This window comes from Spermophilus citellus (assembly GCF_964194105.1).
Source record: "Spermophilus citellus genome assembly, chromosome: 1".
Lineage (NCBI taxonomy): Eukaryota > Metazoa > Chordata > Mammalia > Rodentia > Sciuridae > Spermophilus > Spermophilus citellus.
The window spans coordinates 107,235,112-107,258,135 of NC_138182.1; the positions used below are offsets into that span (position 1 = coordinate 107,235,112).

A 23,024-nucleotide genomic window follows, 5' to 3' on the forward strand; every position below is an offset into this window, starting at 1 on the left:
GGGAAGGGTTGGCACATGGTGGTCTTCCTGCATCCCAAGAGGCCCATGCTGCTCTCCAAGACCCCGGGGCTGCTTTGCAGAGCCGGGAGAAGTTGGGAGCTCCCACTGTGGCTGGTGCTTGCGGAGGTCCTGTGAGGTCCCAGAGTGGACAGGCAGGGGGATGGGAGACTCTCTGGATATGCCTGGGGGCTGAGGTCGGCAGAGACATTGCTTTGTGCTGCAGGAGCAGGTTTCTGAGCAGAAACCAAGAATTCAGGGTCCGGGCAGGGCGTGCCTAGGAAGGTCTCCCTGGCCAAGGGCAAAGCCTGGTCATGCAGTGAGGGCAGCTGCACACAGATGACATGCACTTCCCTTCTTAAGGAGCCAGACCCAACCCTGGACCCTGAACTCTTGGGTCTTTTGAGTGCATCCTTTTCATCTAGGGTTGGGTTCCAACTGCAGGGCCAGCACCCCCTATCCAGGTTCAGTGTCTGGTCATCCTGAGCTCAGTCCCTAACATATTCTGTTTCCAGGGTGTGTGGTTGGCAGGCCCACTAATTTACTGACCCTGTGGCTGCTGGCCCAGGTTGGCCTTGGTGGTTTCTGATGAGACAGGAAAGGAGAGGGGGGTGGAGTGTTTGTCACAGAGTGGGGCTCATGCTGTCTGAAGGCTTTTCTCCTGGGGCTCCTGTCCTTTTTCCCTTGGGGTTTGTGAGTGGTGGGAAATGTGGGTGGTCCTTGCTTCCCCTTCTTTGGAGCTCATAGCCACTGGCTACACAGGCACCAGGACATGGCCAGCCCCAGGCCAAGGGTGCATCATGATTTGGTGATCGTGCCCTGCATAGGTCCTGGGCCTGGGGGCAGGGGGCCAGCCCACCTGCTGGGGCCAGCCCTGCCTGGGGTCTTGCATGGGCAATGCTGCCGGTGTCTGGCTCTGGCCTGAGGAGTCTCTGTGGCTTGCAGACCTGCACGTGGGCATCACCAAGAGGCTGAAGACGGTGGAGGTGCTGGAGGGGGACAGCTGCAGCTTCGAGTGCGTCCTGTCCCACGAGAGTGCAGGCGACCTGGCCATGTGGACTGTTGGTGGGAAGACAGTGGGCAGCTCTGGCCACTTCCGGGCAGCACGCCACGGCCGCAAATACACCCTGACCATCCAAGAAGCTGCGCTCAGCGATGCTGGGGAAGTGGTCTTCTCTGTGCGGGGTCTCACCTCTAAGGCCTCACTTGTCGTAAAAGGTGAGTGTGATGAACCCAGCTGGGGACTTGTCACCAGAGGCCCCCAGGCTGCTGAGCCTGAGACCCTCTCCAGGTGGTCAGGAGTGGTTGAGGGACTGACCCCAGCCCTCAGTGAGCTTTCCTTTAAAGGATGTGGGGGCATAGAGGCACCTGCTGGACCTGGAAGAGATTCTGGCCCTCTGAGGGGGTCACTCTGAGCTAGTGTCCCTGGGCCAGGCCCAGGGTTTGGGTCTTAATCTGACTGCTCTCCTGGCTGGGGTTCCTAATGCACATGGCTTACCCTACCATCCCGCGACTCTTGAGCCGGGGCCACAGGGTCTATGCTTGGCTGGGAGGTTCCCAGCGGTCTGGACCTGTGCTCTTGGTGTACATGCCTGGTGCACACTGCAGGCTCAGTGTTGGGTCTCAGGAGTGGCCTGAGCACTGCTGTGCTGGGTGCTTTCCCCTGGTGGCCAGGGCTCCTGGCAAGTCAGTGTTGGAGGCTCCTGGGGCCTGGGGTCCAGGCTCTGTGGTGTTGGTCTTGAAATGGACGCTCCCAATGCCCACCCCTGCCCCTGCCCCTGGCTGAGCATGTCTGTGCTTCCTGGGTAGACATTTTGTTCCCTTCAGAGAGGCCAGTGGACATCATGAAGCCCCTAGAAGACCAGCAGGCCACGTTGGGGGAGGACGTGGTGCTCACTTGTGAACTGTCGAGGGCAGGCACGCCTGTGCACTGGCTGAAGGATGGGAAGGCCATCCGCGAGAGTCAGAAGTACAAGCTGCTCCGCGAAGGCACACGGGCTGTGCTGGTCGTCCATGGAGCCTCTCTCAAGGACTCTGGCACATACACGTGTGAGACGGACGCTTCTAAGAGCACAGCCAGACTCCGTGTGGACGGTGAGTGCCCACACGGCCCCACAGCAGCTCTCCCTTGGCATGCCCAGGACCCCTGCCTCAGAGCAGGGGAGGTCTCTCTCAGGGCTCTGCTTCCACGGCCGGCAGGAGGGACAAGGCTGGCCTGGGATGTATGCAAGCTTTACACTCACCTCTTCTGTCTTCTCTCCCAGAAAAGGCCAACAGGTTTACAGAGGAGCTGGTTGACCTGCAGGTGGAGGAGAAGGGCACGGCTATGTTCGAGTGCAAGACGGAGCTCCCGGCATCCACTGTGACATGGCGCAAGGGCCTCAAGGAACTGCGGGCCTCGGGGAAGCACATGTTGAGCCAGGAGGGCTTGGCCCTGCGGCTCACCATCCGCACCCTGGAGAAGACGGACAGTGACACCTACACCTGTGACATTGGGCAGGCCCAGTCCCAGGCCCAGCTCCTGGTGCAAGGTGAGTGGCTGGTGCAGCCACAGTGCTCATGTGTGCCCTGGCTTGCCGCAGTCTTGGCTGGGCACAGAATCACAAGCCACCACACACCTTGTAGATTCAAACAGCAATTCTTTATTCCCAAACTCACACCGGCCTCCACACACGTTCTGGGGCAATCCCAGTTCTGCCGCCACCCAATTCACCTAGTCCACAAGGCTTTTTTCCCAAAATACTTTCTGAATCTCACGAGAACTCAACGGGAGCTCAGGTAGCAGGAACGCCCTATTTCCAGCAGCAATAATCTTCAACCTCCAACTTCCCTAAAACCCATATTGTCTTAAACCGGGAACGCCTTAAACTTGTCTTAAACCGGGAACGCCCTAAACCCAAGGACCAGGATACTTCCTCAAACCTGATCAGCTCTAAACCCGGATCCGCCCTGGTCCTTGAGCAAGGTCACCTTACATGCAATGTCAACAGCGAAATTCCAAGGCAAGTCCATTTAACATGGGGTACGCTGGCAAGGAAATTTCGATGCGTCATTCCTACTTGGCAATGGCCCTCAGCACTGGCTTTCAGCACCTCGGGGGCTCAGATGGGCCTTATTGAAACTGACCCTAGAGGCTCTGCTTGGCCGGCCCAGCCTCTCCATCTCTGAGGTAGAGGGGATGAGCTGGGGGCCTCTGGGGTGCTCCCTGTGCCTTTCTGTGGGTAAGTCGATGGCTTCTTCCCCTGGAGCTGTCCTTGCCTGCTGCATGTTCCTCCAGGGCTCAGGCACACTCTGCTCTGGGCCTGCACACCTTTTTCCCTCTCCCTGCCCACCAGAGGGGCAACCTGACCCAGATGCTGACAGCAGGGAGCCCAGGTGTTCCCAGGGTGGAGCTGTTAGTGTGCCTGTGACAGTAGATGTCTAAACAGGTGGAGGGAGATTCTCCAAAGAATAACAATGTTACTCAGAAGAGCGGAGCATTGCAGGGCCATGGTAAACTAAGTGTATGCCAGGGAAGCTAAGGCCAGGGGAAGGCTTTAGGGCACAGCAGGGAGATAGCCAGGTCCAGAGTTGGTGGCCTTGGAGACCCCACGCAGGTGCTGGCTTCTGCGTAGGTGGAGGCCACTGCTCTACAGGTGTTCTGTCAGAGGTCTGGTTTGTAGTGCAGTGGTCTGAAAGAACGGACTGAGCTGCTGGGTGTGAGGTGTAGGACTGGGAGGTGTTGAGAATGTGCCCATCTGAGATGGGCAGGCAGAGCCTTCCCTGGGGAAACTTCCAGCTCTGGTTTTGCCAGTGTCTCAAGGAGCGTTCCTCCTGGATCATGGCCTTTCACAATGGTTGTGAGGGCTTGTTTGCATCTGATGTACTGGGTGAGAGCCACCATTTTTCTTGCTTTGCAGACAGGTAAGTTGGAACTAAAAGGGTCTGTGGTGGCCTGGGGTTGCAGGATGTACCACCAGCATCAGGACAAGTGCGTCCCAGCCCTCCTGACCATCCTTCACCTGGCTCTGGCATCCTGGGCTGGCATCCAGGGCCAATTTTGCTAGAAGTTCTTTCTGGGTCTGTTTTCTGGGGATGGCAGAATGGTGTCGAGAGCCTTGCAGACCTGAGCTGGGAGATGGGACTGGGACTCAGAAGTCACCCTGAGTCAGACTGTTCTGCACTGTTCAGCTCCCACGTGCATCCTGTTGTCAATCCTGACTGGCTAACCAGTCACTTGCTTGCTGCTGGGAGCCCTCCTTGGGTCTGGAGAGAGCAGACTTCCCTGGGTAGCAGGCCCTGATGGCTGTCTGTGCCCTGCAGGGCAGAGGGTGCTCATCGCGGAGGAACTGCAGGACATGGAAGTGCACGAGGGCTCCTCAGCCACATTTTGCTGCCGTGTTGCCCCTGCTGACCACGGGCCTGTGCGCTGGTTCCTGGACGAGACACGCTTGCATGCCAATGAGCTCAATGAAATCGTGATCCAGCCTGGGGGGTACCATGTGCTCACCCTGCGGCAGCTGGCGCTCAAGGACTCGGGTACTATCTACTTTGAGGCGGGTGACCAGAGGACCTCGGCCACCCTGCGGGTCACTGGTAGGTTTTGTACCTCAAGGCCAGGGCCATTTGGGGTGGGGATGTCATACTGTTCATGCTGCTCAGGGTACAGCTTTGAGGAGGGTGGGCAACAGCTCAAGTGGCAGCTGAGTCATTTCTGAGCTTGGGTGCAGACTCATGGTGACGTGAGACTAGCTGTCCTCAGCATGGGGATCCTAGGAAGGCAGGTGTGTGCACTGGTGCTATTTGGGATAAATGCCCCTCGGTAATGCTCAGAATCCTGGTCAGCATGTCTCAAGGTGGCCTGCTCCCTGCCAGGGCGAGAGCCACACAGAGCCCACCCTGTCCCCTCAGCGTTCCCGTCTGTGGCTGCAGCCCAAGGCAGTGGCAGACATGGACAAGATGATGACCATCTGCAGCAGGGGCCCCTCTTGCAGTAATACCACAGCCCCAGGGACCCTTGGCTCCTTTCTCTTCCCCCAGAGAAGCCGAGCATCTTTTCCCGGGAGCTCACAGATGCCACAGTCACAGAAGGTGAGGACTTGACCCTCACGTGTGAGACCACTGCTCCTGACACCCCCGTGCACTGGACCAAGGATGGGAAGATGCTGCGGCCATCTGCCCGGTGCCAGCTGAGCTACGAGGGCTGCTGTGCCCAGCTGGTCATCACAGGTGCCACCCCGCAGGATGGTGGGCGATATAAGTGTGAGGCTGGCAGGGCCTGGAGCAGCTCCATTGTCAGGGTCCAAGGTGAGCTCAGTGCCTGTGGCTCCCAGTCTACCTGGCAGGCAAGGGCTGGGGTGCATGGGTGTCCATGTCGGTGGGTGGCCTGAACTTCATGGCTGCCCTCCTGCTGCTGACCTGCCTCGCTCCTGGCTCCCTGGCTTTCTGGCCCCTTGGCTGGCCTCAAATTGCTTGGGCTGCCCCAGCCTGGGCGGATGGGAACCAGGACCTCACCTCCCAGCCTGGAGGCTTAGGGTCTCGAGGCTGCAGGTTGCAGGGCTGGTGCCTTCTGAAGCCGCCCGCCTGCATGTTCTATGTGTGTCTGGAATTAGGGTCCACTTCTAATTATCTGCCTCCCACACTGTGTCTGGAGGTCCTGGGTCAGGCTCCGGCACCCAATTCTTGGGGCATGCTGGTCTGCCGCAGGTCTGCCGTGTGCCTGCCCTGCTGGCCTGCCTCCTGTGACCCTTCAGGAGTGCGGCAGCAGGGCTGGGACCACCCCCACCCTGGCTGAGAACCTCGTGGCTGGGGGTTCCTGCTCAGGGAGGTGAGCAGAGCATGTCTGTCTGTAGCTCGGCCAGTTAGGTTCCGGGAGGCGCTGAGGGACTTGGAGCTGCCGGAGGGTGGTGCCGCCACGCTGCGCTGTGTGCTCTCCTCAGTGGCGGCGCCCGTGGAGTGGCGCCACGGGGAAGATGTCCTGAGGTCCAGCAGCAAGTACAGCCTGCGCCAGGAGGGTGCTGTGCTGGAGCTGGTCATCCGGGACCTGCAGCCCCAGGACGGGGGCAAGTATTCCTGCTCCTTCGGGGACCAGACGACCTCAGCAACACTCTCTCTGAAGGGTGAGCACCTCTGCCTGCCTGCCTGCCCACATAGCTGGACTGGCTGCTTGCCACTGCAGAACAAAATGATGTTCTCTGTGTCTTTGGTCCCCTCAGCCCTGTCTGCCCAGTTCATAGGAAAACTGAGAAATAAGGAGGCCACGGAAGGGGCCACAGCCACGCTGCGCTGCGAGCTGAGCAAGGCGGCCCCCGTGGAGTGGAGGAAGGGGACAGAGGCCCTCACAGACGGGGAGAGACTGAGCCTGAGGCAGGAGGGGGCTGTGTGTGAGCTGCAGATCCAGGGCCTGGTTGAGGAGGATGGCAGGGAGTACTCGTGTGTATGTGGGCAGGAGAGGACCTCGGCCACACTGACCGTCAGGGGTAAGGACCATGTGTGTCCTCAGACACTGGCTGCTGTGTGTCTGAAGACAGTCTCAGGTTCCCTGTGTGCCGTGTCTGCTGTATCCTCCACTGCTGTGTGCTCTCAGGCTTCTCTCACACTTGCACTGTGGGGCCTGCTCAGACCCAGAGCAGCAGAGAGTGAGCTTCTCCCGGCCCCGTGGGTCACAGCCTGGGATGGAGAATGTGGGTGAGGCCAAAGCATTAAGATGGTGCAGGAGGCCTTCAAGGAGTGCACGCTGGAGAAGGGGTGGGTGGGAGACAGAGGAGGAGCAAGTGGAGGGTACTCTGACAGGCGTCCCTGCAGCCAGGGCAGCTGCCTGCATTGGGGCCGTCTGATGGGCAGGTGAGGGCCCCAGTGTCTGTTCAGTGTGGTGGGAAGGATCTCCCCCAGCTGTGAGGGGCCTCTCACCCAGGATGCTGCTGTCTCTGCTCCCATGTCAAGAGTCAGGGAGGGACTCCTGGGGCAGTAAAGTGTATTGTGGGGCAGGGCATGGCCATCTGTTCACCTCCACCTGTAGTGGAGGCCCCACAATGTGCACGGATGTTGGTGACCTCTGTGGAGATGCCCCAGTGCCATGACATGTTGGAGCATGGACGGAACGTGTTCCTGCACAGAGGTAGACCCCGGTGTGACAGAAGCATGTGCACACCAAAGCCCACCGTGTTGCTGCAGGACGCTGGAGGGGGGCCACCGGGAAGATGCTCCCTCCCTCAACTCAGGGAGCGCTGCCTGTGGCTGGGAAGTGGGACCCTGCTGACCACCTGAGAGCTGCTTCCAGAACTGGGCATGGCCCAGGAAGGACCAGAGGTGCACAGCCCTCCTGGGCCCTTCCAGAGAGTGCTTCACTTTCTAGGATGCTCCGAGGCACTGTTGCCCTGAAGCCCCTGGGGTGGATGGACCTGGGCTGGTGGCTGGAGGGCCCCAGGAGCCAAGCTGTCCTCCCTTCTCTGTGGGGGCTACCCACCCATGTGCTGCCGTGGATGGGCTGTTGTTCAGTTGTGGGTTATCTCATCAACTCTGCTGTGGAGGCGAGCTTGCTGGCACTGTGAACAATGGGCATGGGCTCTGTGGCTATATGCTCCAGGGTGACAGTTCCAGGAGGAGAGTGGGGGCTTCTCTCCCTGGCCAGGATGCTCCTTTTCTTGGTTTGCTCTGGAAGATGGAGTCGGGTGTGATTATGGGAGAGTTTCAGACAGGCTGTCGATGTCCCCAGTCATCTATCAAGATCAGAGAACAGCTGTTACAGAGAGCTTCAGAGAGGTTGTGGCCAGGCTAGGCCCTTCAGTCTGGTGCTGTACAGAATCTGAGCTGGGCCAGGCCACAGAGGACACTGTGGAGGGGCACGGCCCTTCCAACCCATGTTCCTGCCCATCCGTCTGGGTCCTGTGTCCTTCTGTGGGCCTGTCCTCATGCTGAGGCCCTCTTCCACGTCTCACTGGCCTCCACATGAATGGACAGCCAGTCTGCTGTCCAACCCCCTGGGCCGCCTGTGTCTGGTGCTTCCATTCCTGTTTCCAGGTTGTCTCCCTTGCTGAGTGCCGTGTCTTACCCCATGTGTTCTGCAGAGACCCTGGTGTTCTTTGTGGCCTCCTCAGGCCAGTCCCGTTTATGCCAGGCATGAGGTCTGTGGATGCTTGGAACAGACCCTGGCTGGGAAGCATGCGTGCAAGACCACGGGAAGCCTCAGCCCACAGCTGGTGCTGAGCAGCCCAGCACCGGACATGTCCAGCTGGGCTCACGTCCTCTCTGTACTGTCTGTGTCCTGTCTCTTCTGTGCACTCAAAGAGCATAATTGCATCCATGTCTTTCTGGCCCCCAGCCCTGCCTGCCAGGTTCACAGAGGGTCTGAGGAATGAGGAGGCCGTGGAAGGGGCCACGGCCACTCTGCGGTGTAAGCTGAGCAAAGAAACAGCTGTGGTGTAGAGGAAAGGAACAGAGACCCTCAGGGAAGGCCACAGACACAGCCTGCGACAGGAGGGAGCCATGTGTGAGCTGCAGATCCGGGGCCTGGCTCTGGAAGATGCTGGGGAGTACTCCTGCATGTGTGGGCAGGAGAGGACCTCGGCCACGCTGACCATCAGGGGTAAAGAATGTGTCCTCATGGGTTGTGGCTTGGCATTTTCGTGTCGTCCACTGCCACTTTCTGCTCCATTTGTAGTACTGCTCCTGCATGGTCTGTGGCCCTGTCCTCTGCCTGGGGTCCTCCTGCTCTTGTTCATGTGCTGTGTTGTCCTCCCCACTGGCCACTTCCCTCCACATTTGTACATTAGTTCACCATCCACACCGTGTGGCTATGTGTGTGGTTCTTTGTGGATCACATGTGCCTTTGGAGTCTTCCAGACTGCCCCATGTTCTCAGTGATCACTTGGCCCTCCTCAGCCTTGCCTGCCAGATTCATAGGAGACCTGAGAAGCCAAGAGGCCACAGAAAGGTCCATGGTCACTCTGCGGTGTAAGCTGAGCAAGGTGGCCCCTGTGGAGTGGAGGAAGGGGTCTGAGACCCTCAGGGATGGGGACCTGTACAGGCTGAGGCAGGAGGGGGCCACGTGTGAGCTGCAGATCCAGGGCCTGACTGTGGCAGAGGCTGGGGATTACTCGTGCATGTGTGGGCAGGAGAGGACCTCGGCCACGCTGACCATGAAGGGTAATGGCCACTGTGGCTTCCCCGTGCCTCCTGTCTCCTGTCCCCTTATCAGGTGGTCTATGGCTTCCCTGTGTCTCTTGATGATGTCCTCTGATTCCCTGCCATCCTTCTGGGTGGTCCCTCCCAGGTGTGCTCCAGGGATGTCCTGGGCCAGAGTCAGAGTAGACTCCAGGGGTGCAGGGCAGAGACCTGTGGAGCAATAGTGAAGGGCTGCTGCCTTGGTCCACTCAGGCTGCTCTAAGGAGGTGCCACAGACTGGGTGGCTCAAAGGACAGGGGCATGTCTCTCCCAGCTCTGGAGGCCATCGTCCATCACAGCTTCTCAGCAGGGCTGGTCCCTCCTGAGGCCACTCCAGGGCTTGCAGATGCCATCTTTCCCCCTGTGTCCTCATCTCTTCCTCTATGGGTACTGGTCACCTTGGATTTGGGCCACCTGATGACCTTCTTCCTCCTTGAACAGTCATGTTCTGAGATTCCAGGTTAGGACTCCAACCTGTGGCACCCACCAGTGACCCCCCCCCCCCAGGTTCAGGTCCTTCTCACATGCAAAATACACTGAGTTAGCCCCACCCAGCATCCGACCTTGTCCAGTCTCATCTGAATGTCCCCAGGTTGAGACTGGGTTCCAGCTCACCCCAGGGCAGAGTTCCTCCCTGGCTGTGACTAGAGCTAGGCAAGGCACGTGCTTCCAAAGCGTGGTGGGCCCAGTGTGGGACAGACCCTCAGAGGAGCAGGAACAAGGATGTGGGTCACGAGTCCAGACAGTCGGGAACAGCAGGACCAAGCTCCTTGGATTTCAGGGCTGGACAGCACTCTACTTTGACTTGGTGCTCTGTCCTGCAAACCTACCAAGGTTGAAGTCTGCCCCCAGCCTGAGTGGAGCTGGCCGGTCCTCTGAAACCGAGCAGGGGACAGCCTCATGCTCTTCCAGGCCTGTGGCAGTGGTACTCCTGCCACTCTGACCACCTTCATGGCCGTCTTTTGCTTGAGGGGAAGCCCATGTGTGTGGCTAGTGGCTGTGCTCATCCTGTGGCAGTGTCCTTCATCTCACTTGACTGCTGTCCCTGCAGTCCACACTGCCAGCATTCCTGCTCCTATAACGTTTTCAGCCAGACATGGTGATCCATGCCTGTAATCTGAGTGACTCAGGAACCTGCGGCAGGAGGATGGAAAGTTTGAGGCCAGTCTCGGCAACTTAGTGAGGCCCTAAGCAACTTAGCAGGACCCTGTCTCATATAAAAACTCAAAAGGGCCGGGGATGTGGCGTGGTGGTAGAGCACCCTGGGTCCCATCGCCAGTCTCCAACCATGTGTGTATCTTTAGGACCTCTGTTCTGCCTCGCAGTTGGCGAGTGTCACGCCTCTGGCACGTGTGTCCTGCGCAGGGCTTTCCTGTTATCCTTGGCAGTCTTGGCTCCGGGGGAGGAGCTGCCTGGTCACCAGCCACCCGTGAGTCCCCTTAGCAGGTGCTCAGCCACGCCTGACGCTCTCAGGGCATCTCCCACTCTCTTCACTGTGGATCCAGGTGTTTTCTAAGTCTTCGGGGCTGGTTCCTTGTTGATGGACAGTTCTGCCTTCTCACACTCTCCTGTGAGCCATAGGGAGACAGCAGGCCATGCCTGCCACACTTGGCTTAGCTGTCTCCCAGCTGGACATCCATCTGGTCCTGCTGTTTCCCACTGCTGCCCTCCACAGAACACTGGAGCACAATCTGGCCACTTCTGTGCCACTTCATAGCTAGGATCACCTTTCTTCCACTCCCCACGAGTGTTTCCCTGTGTCCATCTAGTCCTGGCCAGAAGCACTGTTAGTGTCTGTATTTCCTCTGTCAGGCCCTTTCTGGCTAGCTGGGATTTTTCTAGCATATACCTCAAAAGTCTTCCAGACTCTGGCCGCCATCCAGCTCGAAAGCCGTTTGTAGTTCTTGTGGGACCTGCTGACAGTGTGGCTGGAGCCTGCAGTGAGAATCCCACTTGTTAGGCAGGGAGGCTCACAACTGGGAGCTGCCTCCCACAGGGTCCAGGGAGAGGGGTCACCGCGTGGTACAGACGTGAGCTCACAGCTCTAGGCACCTGGTGTGCTTCCCGGCAATGAGAAGTTGTGGGTGGGCAAGATGCCCTTGAAGAAGGAGGACCTGGAACGGAGCACTGCTCCCAGCCACCTGATCAGGAGCAGGCGCGTTCAGGACCTCACTCAGACCCTCACGGATCTCCCACTCCTATGACCCTCCAGGCGTCCTGCTTTATTTTCCTTCCTTGATGTTCCGGTCTTGACCTCAGAACCTGCAGAAGGTTTGATGGCTTCTGTCCATGTGATCCTTCCTAGCCCTGCCTGCACGATTCACTGAAAATCTGAAGTCCAGGGAGGCCATGGAAGGGACCACAGCCACACTGAGGTGTGAACTCAACAGAAAGGCTCCTGTGGAGTGGAGGAAGGGTGTGAAGACCCTCACCAGTGGGGACAGACTTCTCCTGAGGCAGGACGGGGCTGTGTGTGAGCTGCAGATCTCTGGCCTGGCCACAACTGATGCTGGGGAGCACTCGTGCGTGTGTGGGGAGGAGAAGACAGCAGCCACATTGACTGTGAGGGGTAAAGACTATGTGGCGGAGTAATCTGTGTTCTGGTGTTCACATACTGACCTCATGTCAACTGTCACTCAGTCTACCTTCTCTTCCGGGTCTGTGACACCCTCTTACCCCTGCATGGGATCGGAGGCAGCTGGTCTGTCAGTCTGTCTCTTGTCCTCATTATTGTCATGTTCTGTCCCCTGAAGTTCCCCAACACACCTGAGGTTCTTCATGTGTTTCAGACCCTCCCTGGCCTTGCACGTCAGGTTCACAGGGAGGCCTGCGGAGGCCTCAGAGTGGGCCAGGGCCACATGTGCTCAGGCTGCATTGGGGAAAGATGAAGGCCCTGGTGCCCAGCACACCCAGCAGGGGGCTTATGTACAGTTGTGTTTCATGTCCTTTCTGTTGTCCACGTCCATCCTCTCCACGTGCCTGCAGAGCATGATTGCATCCATGTCTTTCTGGCCACCAGCCCTGCCTGCCAAGTTCACAAAGGGTCTGAGGAATGAAGAGGCTGTGGAAGGGGCCACGGCAATGCTGCAGTGTGTGCTGAGCAGAGAGGCCCCTGTGGAGTGGAGGAAGGGTGTGAAGACCCTCACCAGTGGGGACAGACTTCTCCTGAGGCAGGACGGGACTGTGTGTGAGCTGCAGATCCAGGGCCTGGCCCAGGAAGATGTCGGGGAGTACTCGTGTGTATGTGGGCAGGAGAGGACCTCGGCCATGCTGACAGTCAGGGGTAAAGACTTTGTGTGGCCATGTGAACCTCCAGCTGGTGTCTTTACCCTGTCTCTGCCTCCTACCTCCTGCATCCACACACGGCCCAGCTCCTGTGGCAGCCCCGTGGCCACCTATCCTATCCTCCCCTGGGCTTCTTTCACCTCTCCTTCTCGTGTCCATGTCCATCCTACTGCGTACTCTGTTCCTCTGTGGTTACTTGCTTCCTTCCTCATCTGTGCCACCACCCACCTGTCCACACCATGGTCCTCTGGCAGTGTGTGGCCCCATGTTCTCAGTGACCGCTTGGCCCTCCCCAGCCCTGCCCGTCAGATTCATAGAAGATCTGAGAAGCCAAGAGGCCACAGAAGGGTCCACGACCACTCTGCGGTGTGAACTAAGCAAGGCAGCCCCCGTGGAGTGGAGGAAGGGGTCTGAGACCCTCAGAGGTGGGGCCCGGTACAGGCTGAGGCAGGAGGGGGCTGTGAGCTGCTGATCCAGGGCCTGACTGTGGCAGAGGCTGGGGAGTACTCGTGCGTGTGTGGGCAGGAGAGGACCTCGGCAGTGCTGACCATAAAGACCTCCCATGACTGTGGGCTTGTTTGGGTTTCTGCCTTTGCTCTGTGTCCAGCCATGGCCATGCTGTCCCTGTTGTCCAGAGGGAGGGTGCCCTTTCCCTCTGTCTCATGCTGTTTCTCTGTCCTGCTTGGATTTCTGTCATAGCACTGCCCAGTGTACTAGTGCCTTGCCAGTCTCCCCAGGGACCTCATATGGCCAGCTGTCACGAGGGACAGAGTTCCCACCTTGTTTTCCTAATCACCTTTTGTCATTCCTCCTCAATCTCTGCATGCCATGTATAGCCCAAGATTTTCTTTTGGGGGCCCTGGGGGTTCTGATGCCCAGGGAGGTTCCCCAGCCTGGGCTCTGCACCTTGCCCCTGATTGCCAGTGTGTCCACGTGAGGCAGTCAGCACCTGCTGCCCCTTAGCATCTCAGGGGCATGAGGGACAATCCTGCCTGGGGATTACTGGGACAGCCTGGCCTGCAATGGGGAATTATGGCCTTTCCTGTGGACTCAGCCATGCCCTAGGGTCTGGCCTGGGGAGACACAAAGCCCTGCCCTGTGATCTGAGCCTCCTGTCCCTGTCCTGGGGTCTGGGAGGAACAGGGCCTTGTCCACAGTCTGGGAAGGATTTTGCCTTGTCCTGTGGTCTTGGGGAGAATCACCCTTCCCTGGGGTCTGGTGGGAGTGGGACAAGGTCTTGTGCTGGCCAAATGACTATATGACTGGACTTGGCCCTGCTCTGGTGGTCCAAGGGGGACACATCCCTCTGGCAAGGCTAGAGGTTCTGAGGGGGAGGCTGCCATTAGAAAAGCCTGTGGCAGATCTCTGCTCTGCCCCCAGCTTCCTCACCTCCCTCCTTACATAGACCCGTCCTGTGGAGGTAGGCCAAGGGGCTGGGAGAAGCTGGGCTCCCCAGCTCTGGCCAGCTGTGTGCCTGATCTTGACCCTGCCTCCTCCCCATCTGCAGTTCCACAGGTTGTGTTCCGGGAGCCCCTGCAGTGCCTGCAGGCTGAGGAGGGCTCCACAGCCAGGTTGCAGTGCGAGCTGTCCCTTCCCAATGCCACTGTAGTCTGGAGCAAGAACGGTCTGGAGCTGCAGGCTGATGGGCGCCGGGAGTTGCAGCAGCGAGGCTGCACCGCCGAGCTGGTGCTGCGGGACCTGCGCCGCGAGGACGCCGGCGAGTACAGTTGTGCTTGTGGCTCCCAGGCTACCAGCGCCACCCTCACAGTCACAGGTGACTTCACAAGACAGGGCGAAGCCTAGCGTGGGTGCAGAGTCCCCGCTGACCCTCAAGGCTGCAACCTGAGGGGGGGGGGGGGTCCCAGCAGAGAGGACCCGGCTCAGTGGGGCGCGGCGGACCTGCCCTAATAACTTTGCTCGCTCCTCCCACCTCGTGGTTCTGCCCGCCCAGTTCCTCCCTGCGCCCCAAGACCAAAGGACAAGGCTGTGGACAAGGCCCTGTTCCTCCCAGATCCCAGGACAGACAGGGAGCACCACCTAACCTTTCCTCTTTCTCTCTCCCTTACCCGTTGGGCGCCTCTTCCTGTGCAGTCCCCCAATTCCTCCTGGTGGCTGTGATCCCGCCCCCTCCCCGTAGTGCGGGGGTCCTGCCCCTGTGCGAAGCCGCTCGCGTGTGCTCCGCTTCTCTATATCCGCTCCAGGACCTCGCTTCCCTGGGTCTCTCCCTTTCTGGTAGCTTTGCTGGCCGGTATTGCCTCTGCCCCATGCAGTTCCCCAGTTGTTTCTTCCCAACGGTATGCCTTGTGGGTCCGACTCAGGATTTGCCCGGATGTGGTTCTTCACCTACACGGTTCTGGGTCTTAAATGCTCAGGGTCTCGCTGTCATGTTCTCTTTCCTGCCCAGCAGCTGCGCCCGTGCGGTTCCTCGGGGAGCTGGAGGCCTTAGAGGTGGATGAGGGAGCTACAGCGCACCTGCGCTGCGAGCTGAGCCAGGCTGGAGCGAGCGTGGAGTGGCGCAAGGGCTCCCTGCAGCTCTTCCCCTGCGCCAAGTACCAGATGGTACAGGAGGGCTCTGCCGCCGAGCTGCTGGTGCGCGGGGCGGAACAGGAAGATGCGGGAGACTACACCTGCGATGCGGGTCAGGCGCAGACCACAGCCTCTCTTTCCATCCGCTGTGAGCTGCCCACCGGCCCTTGTGCTTCCCCAGCAGCCTCATACCTCAGGGGTGGGCAGGCACCTTGCTCAAGGCGAACATGAGGTGGGAACCTGCAGTCTTAAGCTTTCCTTTCTTGTCCCTCAGCCCCCAAGCCCAAGTTCAAGACCCGGCTGCAGAGCGTGGAGCAGGAGGCAGGCGGCGTGGCTCGGCTCTGTTGCCAGCTGAGCGAGGCTGAGCCAGGGGCCCCTGTGCAGTGGCTAAAGGAGGGCGTGGAGCTGCCTGTGGGCCCCAAATATGAGATGCGGTGCCAAGGGGCCATGTGCGAGCTATTGGTCCATGGGCTGGAGACCAAGGACACGGGAGAGTATGCCTGTGTGGTGGGTGGCCAGAAAACCTTGGCCTCTCTCAGGGTCAGAGGTGAGCCAACCAGGACCTCGTGCCACACCCTCTTCCTGACAGCTCCCCTGGGGGCATCCTGGCTGTGACAAGTGCAGCTCACAGGGTGGTGGAGGTCCCTCAGGTTATAGGCTCTCTTCTTGCTACTCCACCCCCATTCTGATCCTCCAAGAGAAGGGCTTTATGGGGGTAGGCATGAAGCCTGCAGCACTGAAGGCTGTGCTCCCTCCTGCCCCCCAGCTGGCAGCAGACTGGCCTGAGCTGGCCTGGTGGCCCTTTCTGGCACCTACCTGCTCTTCCTGAAGGTTTTACTTTCCCGGTGACCTGGCCAGGACTGGGCCTGCAGCAATGTTGGAGCCAAACAGGGCATCTATCCACTGTCCTGCAACCAGAGCTGTACCCTTGGCCTTGGGGAGATAGCTGCCCCAGCTATTTCTAGACTCATTGAGTGAAGCAGCTGGCAAATGCCACACAAGGCAGAGGAGTGTTAGGTGGCCAGGAAGGCTTTCTAGAGGGGCACTGGGGCTGGCCCAGCCTGAAAAGGGACCCTTCTTACCACCCACTAGAGCCTGAGGTGACCATCGTGAGGGGCCTGGTTGATGCCGAAGTGCAGGCTGACGAGGATGTGGAGTTCAGCTGTGAGGTGTCACGGGCTGGGGCCACAGATGTGCAGTGGCGCCTCCAGGGCCTGCCACTGCAGAGCAACGAGGTGACAGAGGTGGCTGTTCAGGATGGCTGCATCCACACACTCCAGCTGAAGGGTGTGACACTTGAGGACGCTGGCACCGTGTCCTTCCATGTGGGCAGCCATGCATCTTCTGCTCAGCTCACTGTCAGAGGTAGCCAGCTCTGGGTGGGCCTGCCCTATCACTGCCCCTGGGAGGCTGTCCTGGCCCAGCCTCTGTTCGGGACAGAAGTGGACAGCAAGGGTCCCTGCTTTTGGGATCCTTGGGTGTTGGTAGAGAGAGGGACTATGAACTGGCCATTTCTTAGTAGCCCCAGTCAGGACAGAATGATTCTGGACTGAAGACTGAGTCATGCTGGTGAGCAGGCAGTGGTGGGCTTCCCAGAGCTTACCAGTTTTAAAGCTCCAGTTTCCCTCTCCTGATTTTCATGAGGGGTCATTGCAGACTGGCCGCCCCAGCCTTCAGCCATCTTGGCATTTCCCTTTGGTCAGAACCCTGGCTAGAGGAAGGACTGATAACACACCCCCATGTACTGTCTTCAGGAATTGGGGTGGGGTCACCAGGGAGGACCCCCAGGATATGGAAGCTATGCTAAAGAAGGGAGCATCCTGGACACAGAGGCTGACACCCATGCCTACCCTGTGTCTAGTCCCAGAGGTGACCATCCTGGAACCCCTGCAAGACATGCAGCTGAATGAAGGCCAGGATGCCCACTTCCGGTGCCGGCTGTCCAGAGCTGCAAGCCAGGAAGCCCGCTGGGCTTTGGGAGGGGTACCTCTGCAGGCCAACGAGATGAATGACATCACCGTGGAGCAGGGCACGCTTCACTTGCTCACCCTGCACAAGGTGGGGCTCTGGGACCTGTTCCACTTGGACAGGGATGGTTCCAGCTCCATTCAGAAAGACCCTCCACTAGGGGGTCGGGTTAGGGAGGTGATGAGCCCCATCACTGGGGGCTGGCTAGATGGACCAGTCCTTCCTGTCAGGATGAGTTGGCCAGGGCTGAGCATCTTCCTCCCTGTGTCCTCAGGTGACCCCTGAAGATGCGGGAACCATCAGTTTCCAAGTGGGTTCATGCAGCTCAGAAGCCCAGCTGAAAGTCACAGGTGGGCAGCTCTCTCCTATACCTAGGCCCTGGCCTGTGGATGCCTGTTTTCTGGGCACCACAGCATCTTGCCTAGTGGTAGCTGGTGTGTGTGTGAGTGTCTGTGTGTGTGTGTGTGTGTGTGTGTGTGTGTGTTGGTGTGGAGAAGAAACCCTAGACTTGGCAATTTTCCAGTCCTTGATCCCTCAAGTCATGGAGTGGGGTAGGCTGGTGAAGATCTTGAGGAATGCTGTGTATGGGGGGAGCACAGGCCAGGATTGGTATTCTCTGTAGGAGAGCCTTGCTGCCTTGGACCCTGAGGTGGAGACAGGGTCTTCTGGACATCATCTTCCAATGCCTGTCCTTCTGATATGGTCCATGTGGGCCCACACACATCCATGTTGAAACGCTCTTGCATACCACACAAGCTCAAAGATGTGGATACAACAGCTGATGCGTGACACCTGTGTGGACTCAGGCATGGTGCACATGGCCCCAGAATGCAAACAGGACTTTAGGAATCTTCAACTTGGATTGTACCTTGACTCCACAGGTCACTCTTGAGTGCATTCCCTTGCTACCCTATTCCTGGCTCTCAGACTGGTCCCATCAGTCCACACCAATCATCCATTCATCCATCCACCCATTAACCACCTCTCCATCCACCCTCCCATCCATCCATCTCTATCCATACGTTTATTTATCAACCATCCATCCATCTACCATTCATTCATTTACTACCACCATCTGTCCACTGTCCACTCATGTACCCATTATCCATCTATCTATCCCTCCACTTTCCATTCATCTATTACCTATCTTCCATATCTAGCTATCCACATACCTTTCCACTCATCCTCTGTCCATCCATTTATCACACATTCATCCATCTACCACCAGTTCATTATCCTTCTGTCCATCCACTAACCCATTAACTATCCATCCATCCACCCATCAAACATCTACCAGCCACTATCAAACCACTTATCTACTCACCATTGAGCAAGCCCCTACCATGGTCAAGTCCTGGACCTTGAGGTCCAAAGGTAGTTTTGCCCTCAGGGATTCCCCGTCTGCTTGGAGGAGCTGGACATGGAGACAGTGTATGTTTGAATCTCATGCTCTCCTCCCCAGAAACCTAAAGAATAGACAGATATGGTCAGCTCTGTGGCCTGGGGGCTGGGAAAGGCTGCTTAGTGCCTTAGGTTGAGTGATGAAGATGAAGTGTCATGGGTTTCCTGAATGGGAGCAGTGCAGGAAGGGCCTTGTGTGTTCCTGGGGCGATGACTATGTGGGGGTGACATGGCTCTGTGTCCCTTGCCTGGGAAAGATGGCTCATTATGCATCAGGACAGTGATCTCAGGGGGAGGGCCCTGGGCTTAGGTATGTGAATGGATGTCCAGGTAGGGGTGTGATAGGCAGGCCTGGGAACTGTTGCTCGGAGCAAGACCCAAGAATTGGCAGAGCAGGAGAAGGAGGTGCAGATGTACACTTGGGGAAGGCAGGTGCTGGTGGGGTGCATCGAAGGGGAGGAGTGTGGAGAGGCTTCTGAGGGAGGGCTTGCTGGGGTGGGCATGGGGGCTGCCCCGCACATCACTGTCCTGATGGGCTCTGGTGTCTGCCAGTGACTCCCACCTGCCCCTTGTGACCTGCCTCCTGGGGTAAAGGCATCTAGGCCTTACCAAGCTGAACAGTGTCTCTGTCTTCACAAGGAGGCCCCAGGATGGCCTGTGGAAAGCGCTCAGAGAAGCACAGGGTGGGGGTGACATCCTCCCTGCCTGGCCCTAGGCAGCAGGTGGTGGAAGAAGTCTCTGTCTGGTCCTACTGGCTGGCCTGTGGGGATGGGAGGATTAGACGTGGATGCTGGTATCCTCTTCCTCCAACCACCCTGAGTGTCCATCAGGAGGTAGACAGGATGGAGACTGTATGGAGGGCACGGGAGGGCAGCCATGATTCATCTGGGAAGGCCCTGAGCTTGGACCTTCTGTGTGACAGGGACAGGAATATTTGGATCCAGCATCAGGGCCCTGAACCCTGGTGCTGAGGGACTTCAGAGGAAAACTGGATGAGGTGCCCTCTTGGGATTGAAGGTGCCCCCAAGGACAGAGAGGTCCCCTTCTGAGGCCAGCCACCACCCCTGGGGAGAAGCAGGTGCTGGGGCCTCTGCTTCCTGCCCTAACCTGGGTCAGACGAGGCATCCGCACTAGAAGGAGCCCCAGTCATGGGGCTTGGGGCTTGTCTGCTCTCCTGATGGATCAGGGTACCATGCATGGCATGGCCTCCTCTGGGTGAAACCTGTAGTGTTCTGATGGGGTGTGAGCTGGGCTCACCGTGGTGGCCTCTGTGCCTCCCTCTGTGATGAGGGTGGATTTCTAGACCCCAGGGCTCAGGTCATCCTTTTGGTCTGGATGGTGCCAGCAGGCCCCAGGGTGGCCCCACACCAGTGAGTCTCAGAACTAGGCCAGCACATCCCATTTCTGACATCTGTTCTAGAGAACGGTCACTATTCTCTTCCTGTCATACTTCCTCAACCTAGAACATTTGACCAGACACTCCCAACAGACATAAGCAGTTCTCCAGTGGACACCCACTGGGTGTCTTGTGATTCAGTTCTGACACTATCTACCCAGATTTAGCACAGACCCTGCAAGCTAAGGGCTCAGTCCATAGGCTTCCCCGGCTTCAGATGTCAATGGCAAATCTCAGATTGCTACCCAAACTTCTGAGTGGCTTCAAGTGAGGGCTCCCACTGTCCTCTCCTCATGATTGACCAGTTTGCTAGAACAACTCACAGAAGTCAGGGACACACTCATCTTGGATAGCTTGTTGCAGAGGATCCCGCTCAGGGACAGCCAGGTGAAAGACAAGAATGGGAAAGGACACAGATTCCATGTCCTCTCCACGCTGCCCTCCCAGCCTGTGTTCAGCATTGTGGAAGCTCATCTGGTCTTGTTAAGAGTTTGTCTTATGGAGATTGATGTCCAACCACCCTGCTTTCTCAGAGGATGGGGCTGAACCTTGTAACCCTGTAATCACTTGATCTTCTTGGTGACCAGTCCTTTCCTGAAGCTGTCTCAGGGCTGGGCCTGAGTCACCCTATTAACATAATCTCAGGTGTCATTAAAAGAAAAAAAGATCCTGTTATATATAACGAAGGGACTTGCAGCATTTTCAGGAGATTCTGCTGGGTTAGGAGCTCTGGGCCAGGAACTGGGCATAAAGACAAAACCTGCTATCATAGGACACACCTGCACCAGTAGCCCCAGGTAGCCTCTAAGGGATGGACCCAGCCCTCCTTCTTGCCCTCTTATGCAGAGGCTGCACTGTGCCTGGTCCGTGGCCTGCAGAGTGTGGACGTCTTCGCAGGGGAGGTGGCCACGTTCTCCTGTGAGGTGTCTCGTGCGGGTGGGCCAGAGGCCCGCTGGTGGCTGGATGGCACCTTGCTACAGGACAGCCCCCAGAGTGCCATCACTGTGCGTGATGGGACCTTTCACTCCCTCACACTTTCGGGCCTGGCGGTGGCCGACTCAGGCACCGTCACCTTCCGCACAGGGCCCCTGGTCTCCACAGCCAAGTTATTGGTCAAAGGTATTGACCACTGGGGACTTCCCCATGCTGGTGCTTCTGCTCCTGCTGCCACATGCTTCCTGCGGGCTCCTGGGGAAAGGGGGAGGATGGGCACTGAGGGTGGGGACTGTCCCCAGAGCCAGAGGTTGGGCATCACTCTACATGTGCCACCTACCCTGGGCACCCCCAGGAGGCACAGTGGGCAGCTCTTACTTTTGAATGGGAGATCTAGCTGGAGGCTAGGTCCACTGCCACCTGCCAGGTAGGGCCAGTGCATTGCCGCCTGCTTGGCCACCAGTCACCTAGTTAGCTGCACATCCCCAGCCACGGGGGCCAGTCCCTTTGGGAGCCTTTTTGGGCTTCTGAGGGGAGGCCCATGCCCTTGGCCCTGGCCTACCTGTCCCTGCTCACATCTGCTCCTCTTCTGTGAGCTCAGCTGAGATCCGTGCCCTTCTGGGGAGGAGCTGGCCAGACAGGGAGAGTAGCAGCTGCTAGGGTCTCCCTAGCCTCTTCCCAACAGCTCTGCCTGGTGCCTGCTGTGTGCTGTCATGTAAAATGTGTTGAGATTTCAACAAATGGAGATGGAATGGGGGCCCTGGGTGGGCAGCAAGGCCCCTGGAGAGGAGCAAGCAGGGCAGAGGTTCTGGGTTCTGGGGCAGGCTCTAGGACATCCAGAGGAGCCTTTCCAGTGGTGTATGTTTCTGGGGGCCAGCAGGTATGTGGGGCCAGAGGAGCTCTGCCTGGACAGAGGTGAAGCCTAGGCACTATGCTCATGGGTGAGGTGTGTCTGATGGAGGGCTCTGGGCTGCGGTGTGGGTTCCTTTCCTAGCCATATGCCAGGCAGCTCCTGCTAAACTGTCACCATGAAGCTCCATGCTTGCAGCCGCTGAAGCCACTAACACTGAGTGGGGTGGGTGGGCCATGGTGGTGCTGTTCCTCAGGGCTGATGCGTGTCCGGCGTGTTGGCCGACAGATCCTACGGTGGAGGTGGTCAGTGCCATGCAGGACCTGGCAGTGGAGGAGGGTGGCTCTGCCGAACTCCTCTGCCAATACTCACGGCCGGTGCAGGCCACGTGGAAGATGGACGAGCGGGAGGTACACGCAGATGGGCACCGTGTCATCATAGAGCAGGACTGGACTGTGGCCAGGCTGACCTTCAGGCCGGCCCTGCCCTGTGACAGTGGCATCTATTCTTGTGAGGCCGCAGGCACTCGCGTGGTGGCACTGCTACAAGTGCAAGGTGAGGCCACCTGGCGGGCAGCCCAGGTCCAGCACGGCTTTGGCGTGGCTCTGGCCATGCAGCAATGGTGGAGTGGCAGGCAGCAACAGCCAGCTCCGCACTGCAGGGGACCTACATAGTGGGAACAGGCCCAGGAGGTGGCAGGCAACCTGCCCTGGGCCTGCACTGCTGCTGAGCTTGTGCTTCTGGGAGGAACCATGGCCAAGAGAACCTGAAAGGGAGGAGGGGACAGGGGCCGAGGACCAGGGAGGCCTCCATCAGCAGGGCTATGGGGGGAGTATACCTGAGCAGTGGCAGGGCCAGGAGTGCTATTGGGACACGAGGACAGAGTTGTGTCCATGCCTGTGACTGAGCTGGCTGGGTGGTGTGAGTCTGCAGTCTGTGAACACCTGTGAGTTTCCTGTGGTCAGGAGACCACTGTTGATGTGAGGTTCCCAAAGGGTGGGCAGGGTGTGGAGGGAACACTACAGGCCTGGGTGCCGCCCTCCTGAAGCTGCTGGCTCTCCCAAGGGACAGTGAGGTCAGCAGTCCCTGAGCCTTGCTCTCCCTACAGCCAAGAACACTGTGGTCCGGGGCCTGGAGAATGTGGATGTGCCTGAGGGCGGGGAGGCCTTGTTTGAGTGCCAGCTGTCCCGTCCTGAGGTGGCTGCCCACACCTGGCTGTTGGACGATGAGCCCGTGCACACCTCGGAGAACGCGGAGGTGGTATATTTCGAGAACGGCCTGCGACACCTACTGCTGCTCAAAAACCTGAGGCCACAGGACAGTTGTCGGGTGACTTTCCTGGCTGGGGACATGGTCACCTCTGCTTTCCTCACCGTCAGAGGTAATGGCAATGAGAGCTGGCGGGGCGGAGGTGGGTGAGACCTCTCCCACAGGAGGTTGGGCCACTTTCTGGGCAGCCCAAGGTGGCTTCCAGGACTCTCCCACCAGAAGGGAAGTTGCTCCTTGGGAACCCCCACTCTACCTCCA

General features: G+C 58.5%; 1 protein-coding gene across 1 annotated transcript in view; it reads left to right on the forward strand.

Moving 5' to 3' along the window:
- Positions 1 to 23,024, forward strand: part of LOC308645326 (obscurin-like) — a gene marked incomplete at its 5' end in the record, with an annotated part of 148,115 nt that overhangs the window by 82,138 nt on the left and 42,953 nt on the right. The window contains 22 exon segments of the mRNA XM_081287369.1: positions 943 to 1,215; positions 1,825 to 2,091; positions 2,262 to 2,528; positions 4,300 to 4,572; positions 5,017 to 5,283; positions 5,829 to 6,095; positions 6,192 to 6,455; positions 8,297 to 8,397; positions 8,401 to 8,560; positions 8,857 to 9,322; positions 10,966 to 11,078; positions 11,444 to 11,707; positions 12,158 to 12,421; positions 13,931 to 14,197; positions 14,831 to 15,097; positions 15,224 to 15,496; positions 16,042 to 16,314; positions 16,811 to 17,007; positions 17,192 to 17,267; positions 20,561 to 20,833; positions 21,786 to 22,052; positions 22,606 to 22,878. Coding sequence (XP_081143495.1) covers positions 943 to 1,215; positions 1,825 to 2,091; positions 2,262 to 2,528; positions 4,300 to 4,572; positions 5,017 to 5,283; positions 5,829 to 6,095; positions 6,192 to 6,455; positions 8,297 to 8,397; positions 8,401 to 8,560; positions 8,857 to 9,322; positions 10,966 to 11,078; positions 11,444 to 11,707; positions 12,158 to 12,421; positions 13,931 to 14,197; positions 14,831 to 15,097; positions 15,224 to 15,496; positions 16,042 to 16,314; positions 16,811 to 17,007; positions 17,192 to 17,267; positions 20,561 to 20,833; positions 21,786 to 22,052; positions 22,606 to 22,878 — 5,412 coding nt within the window.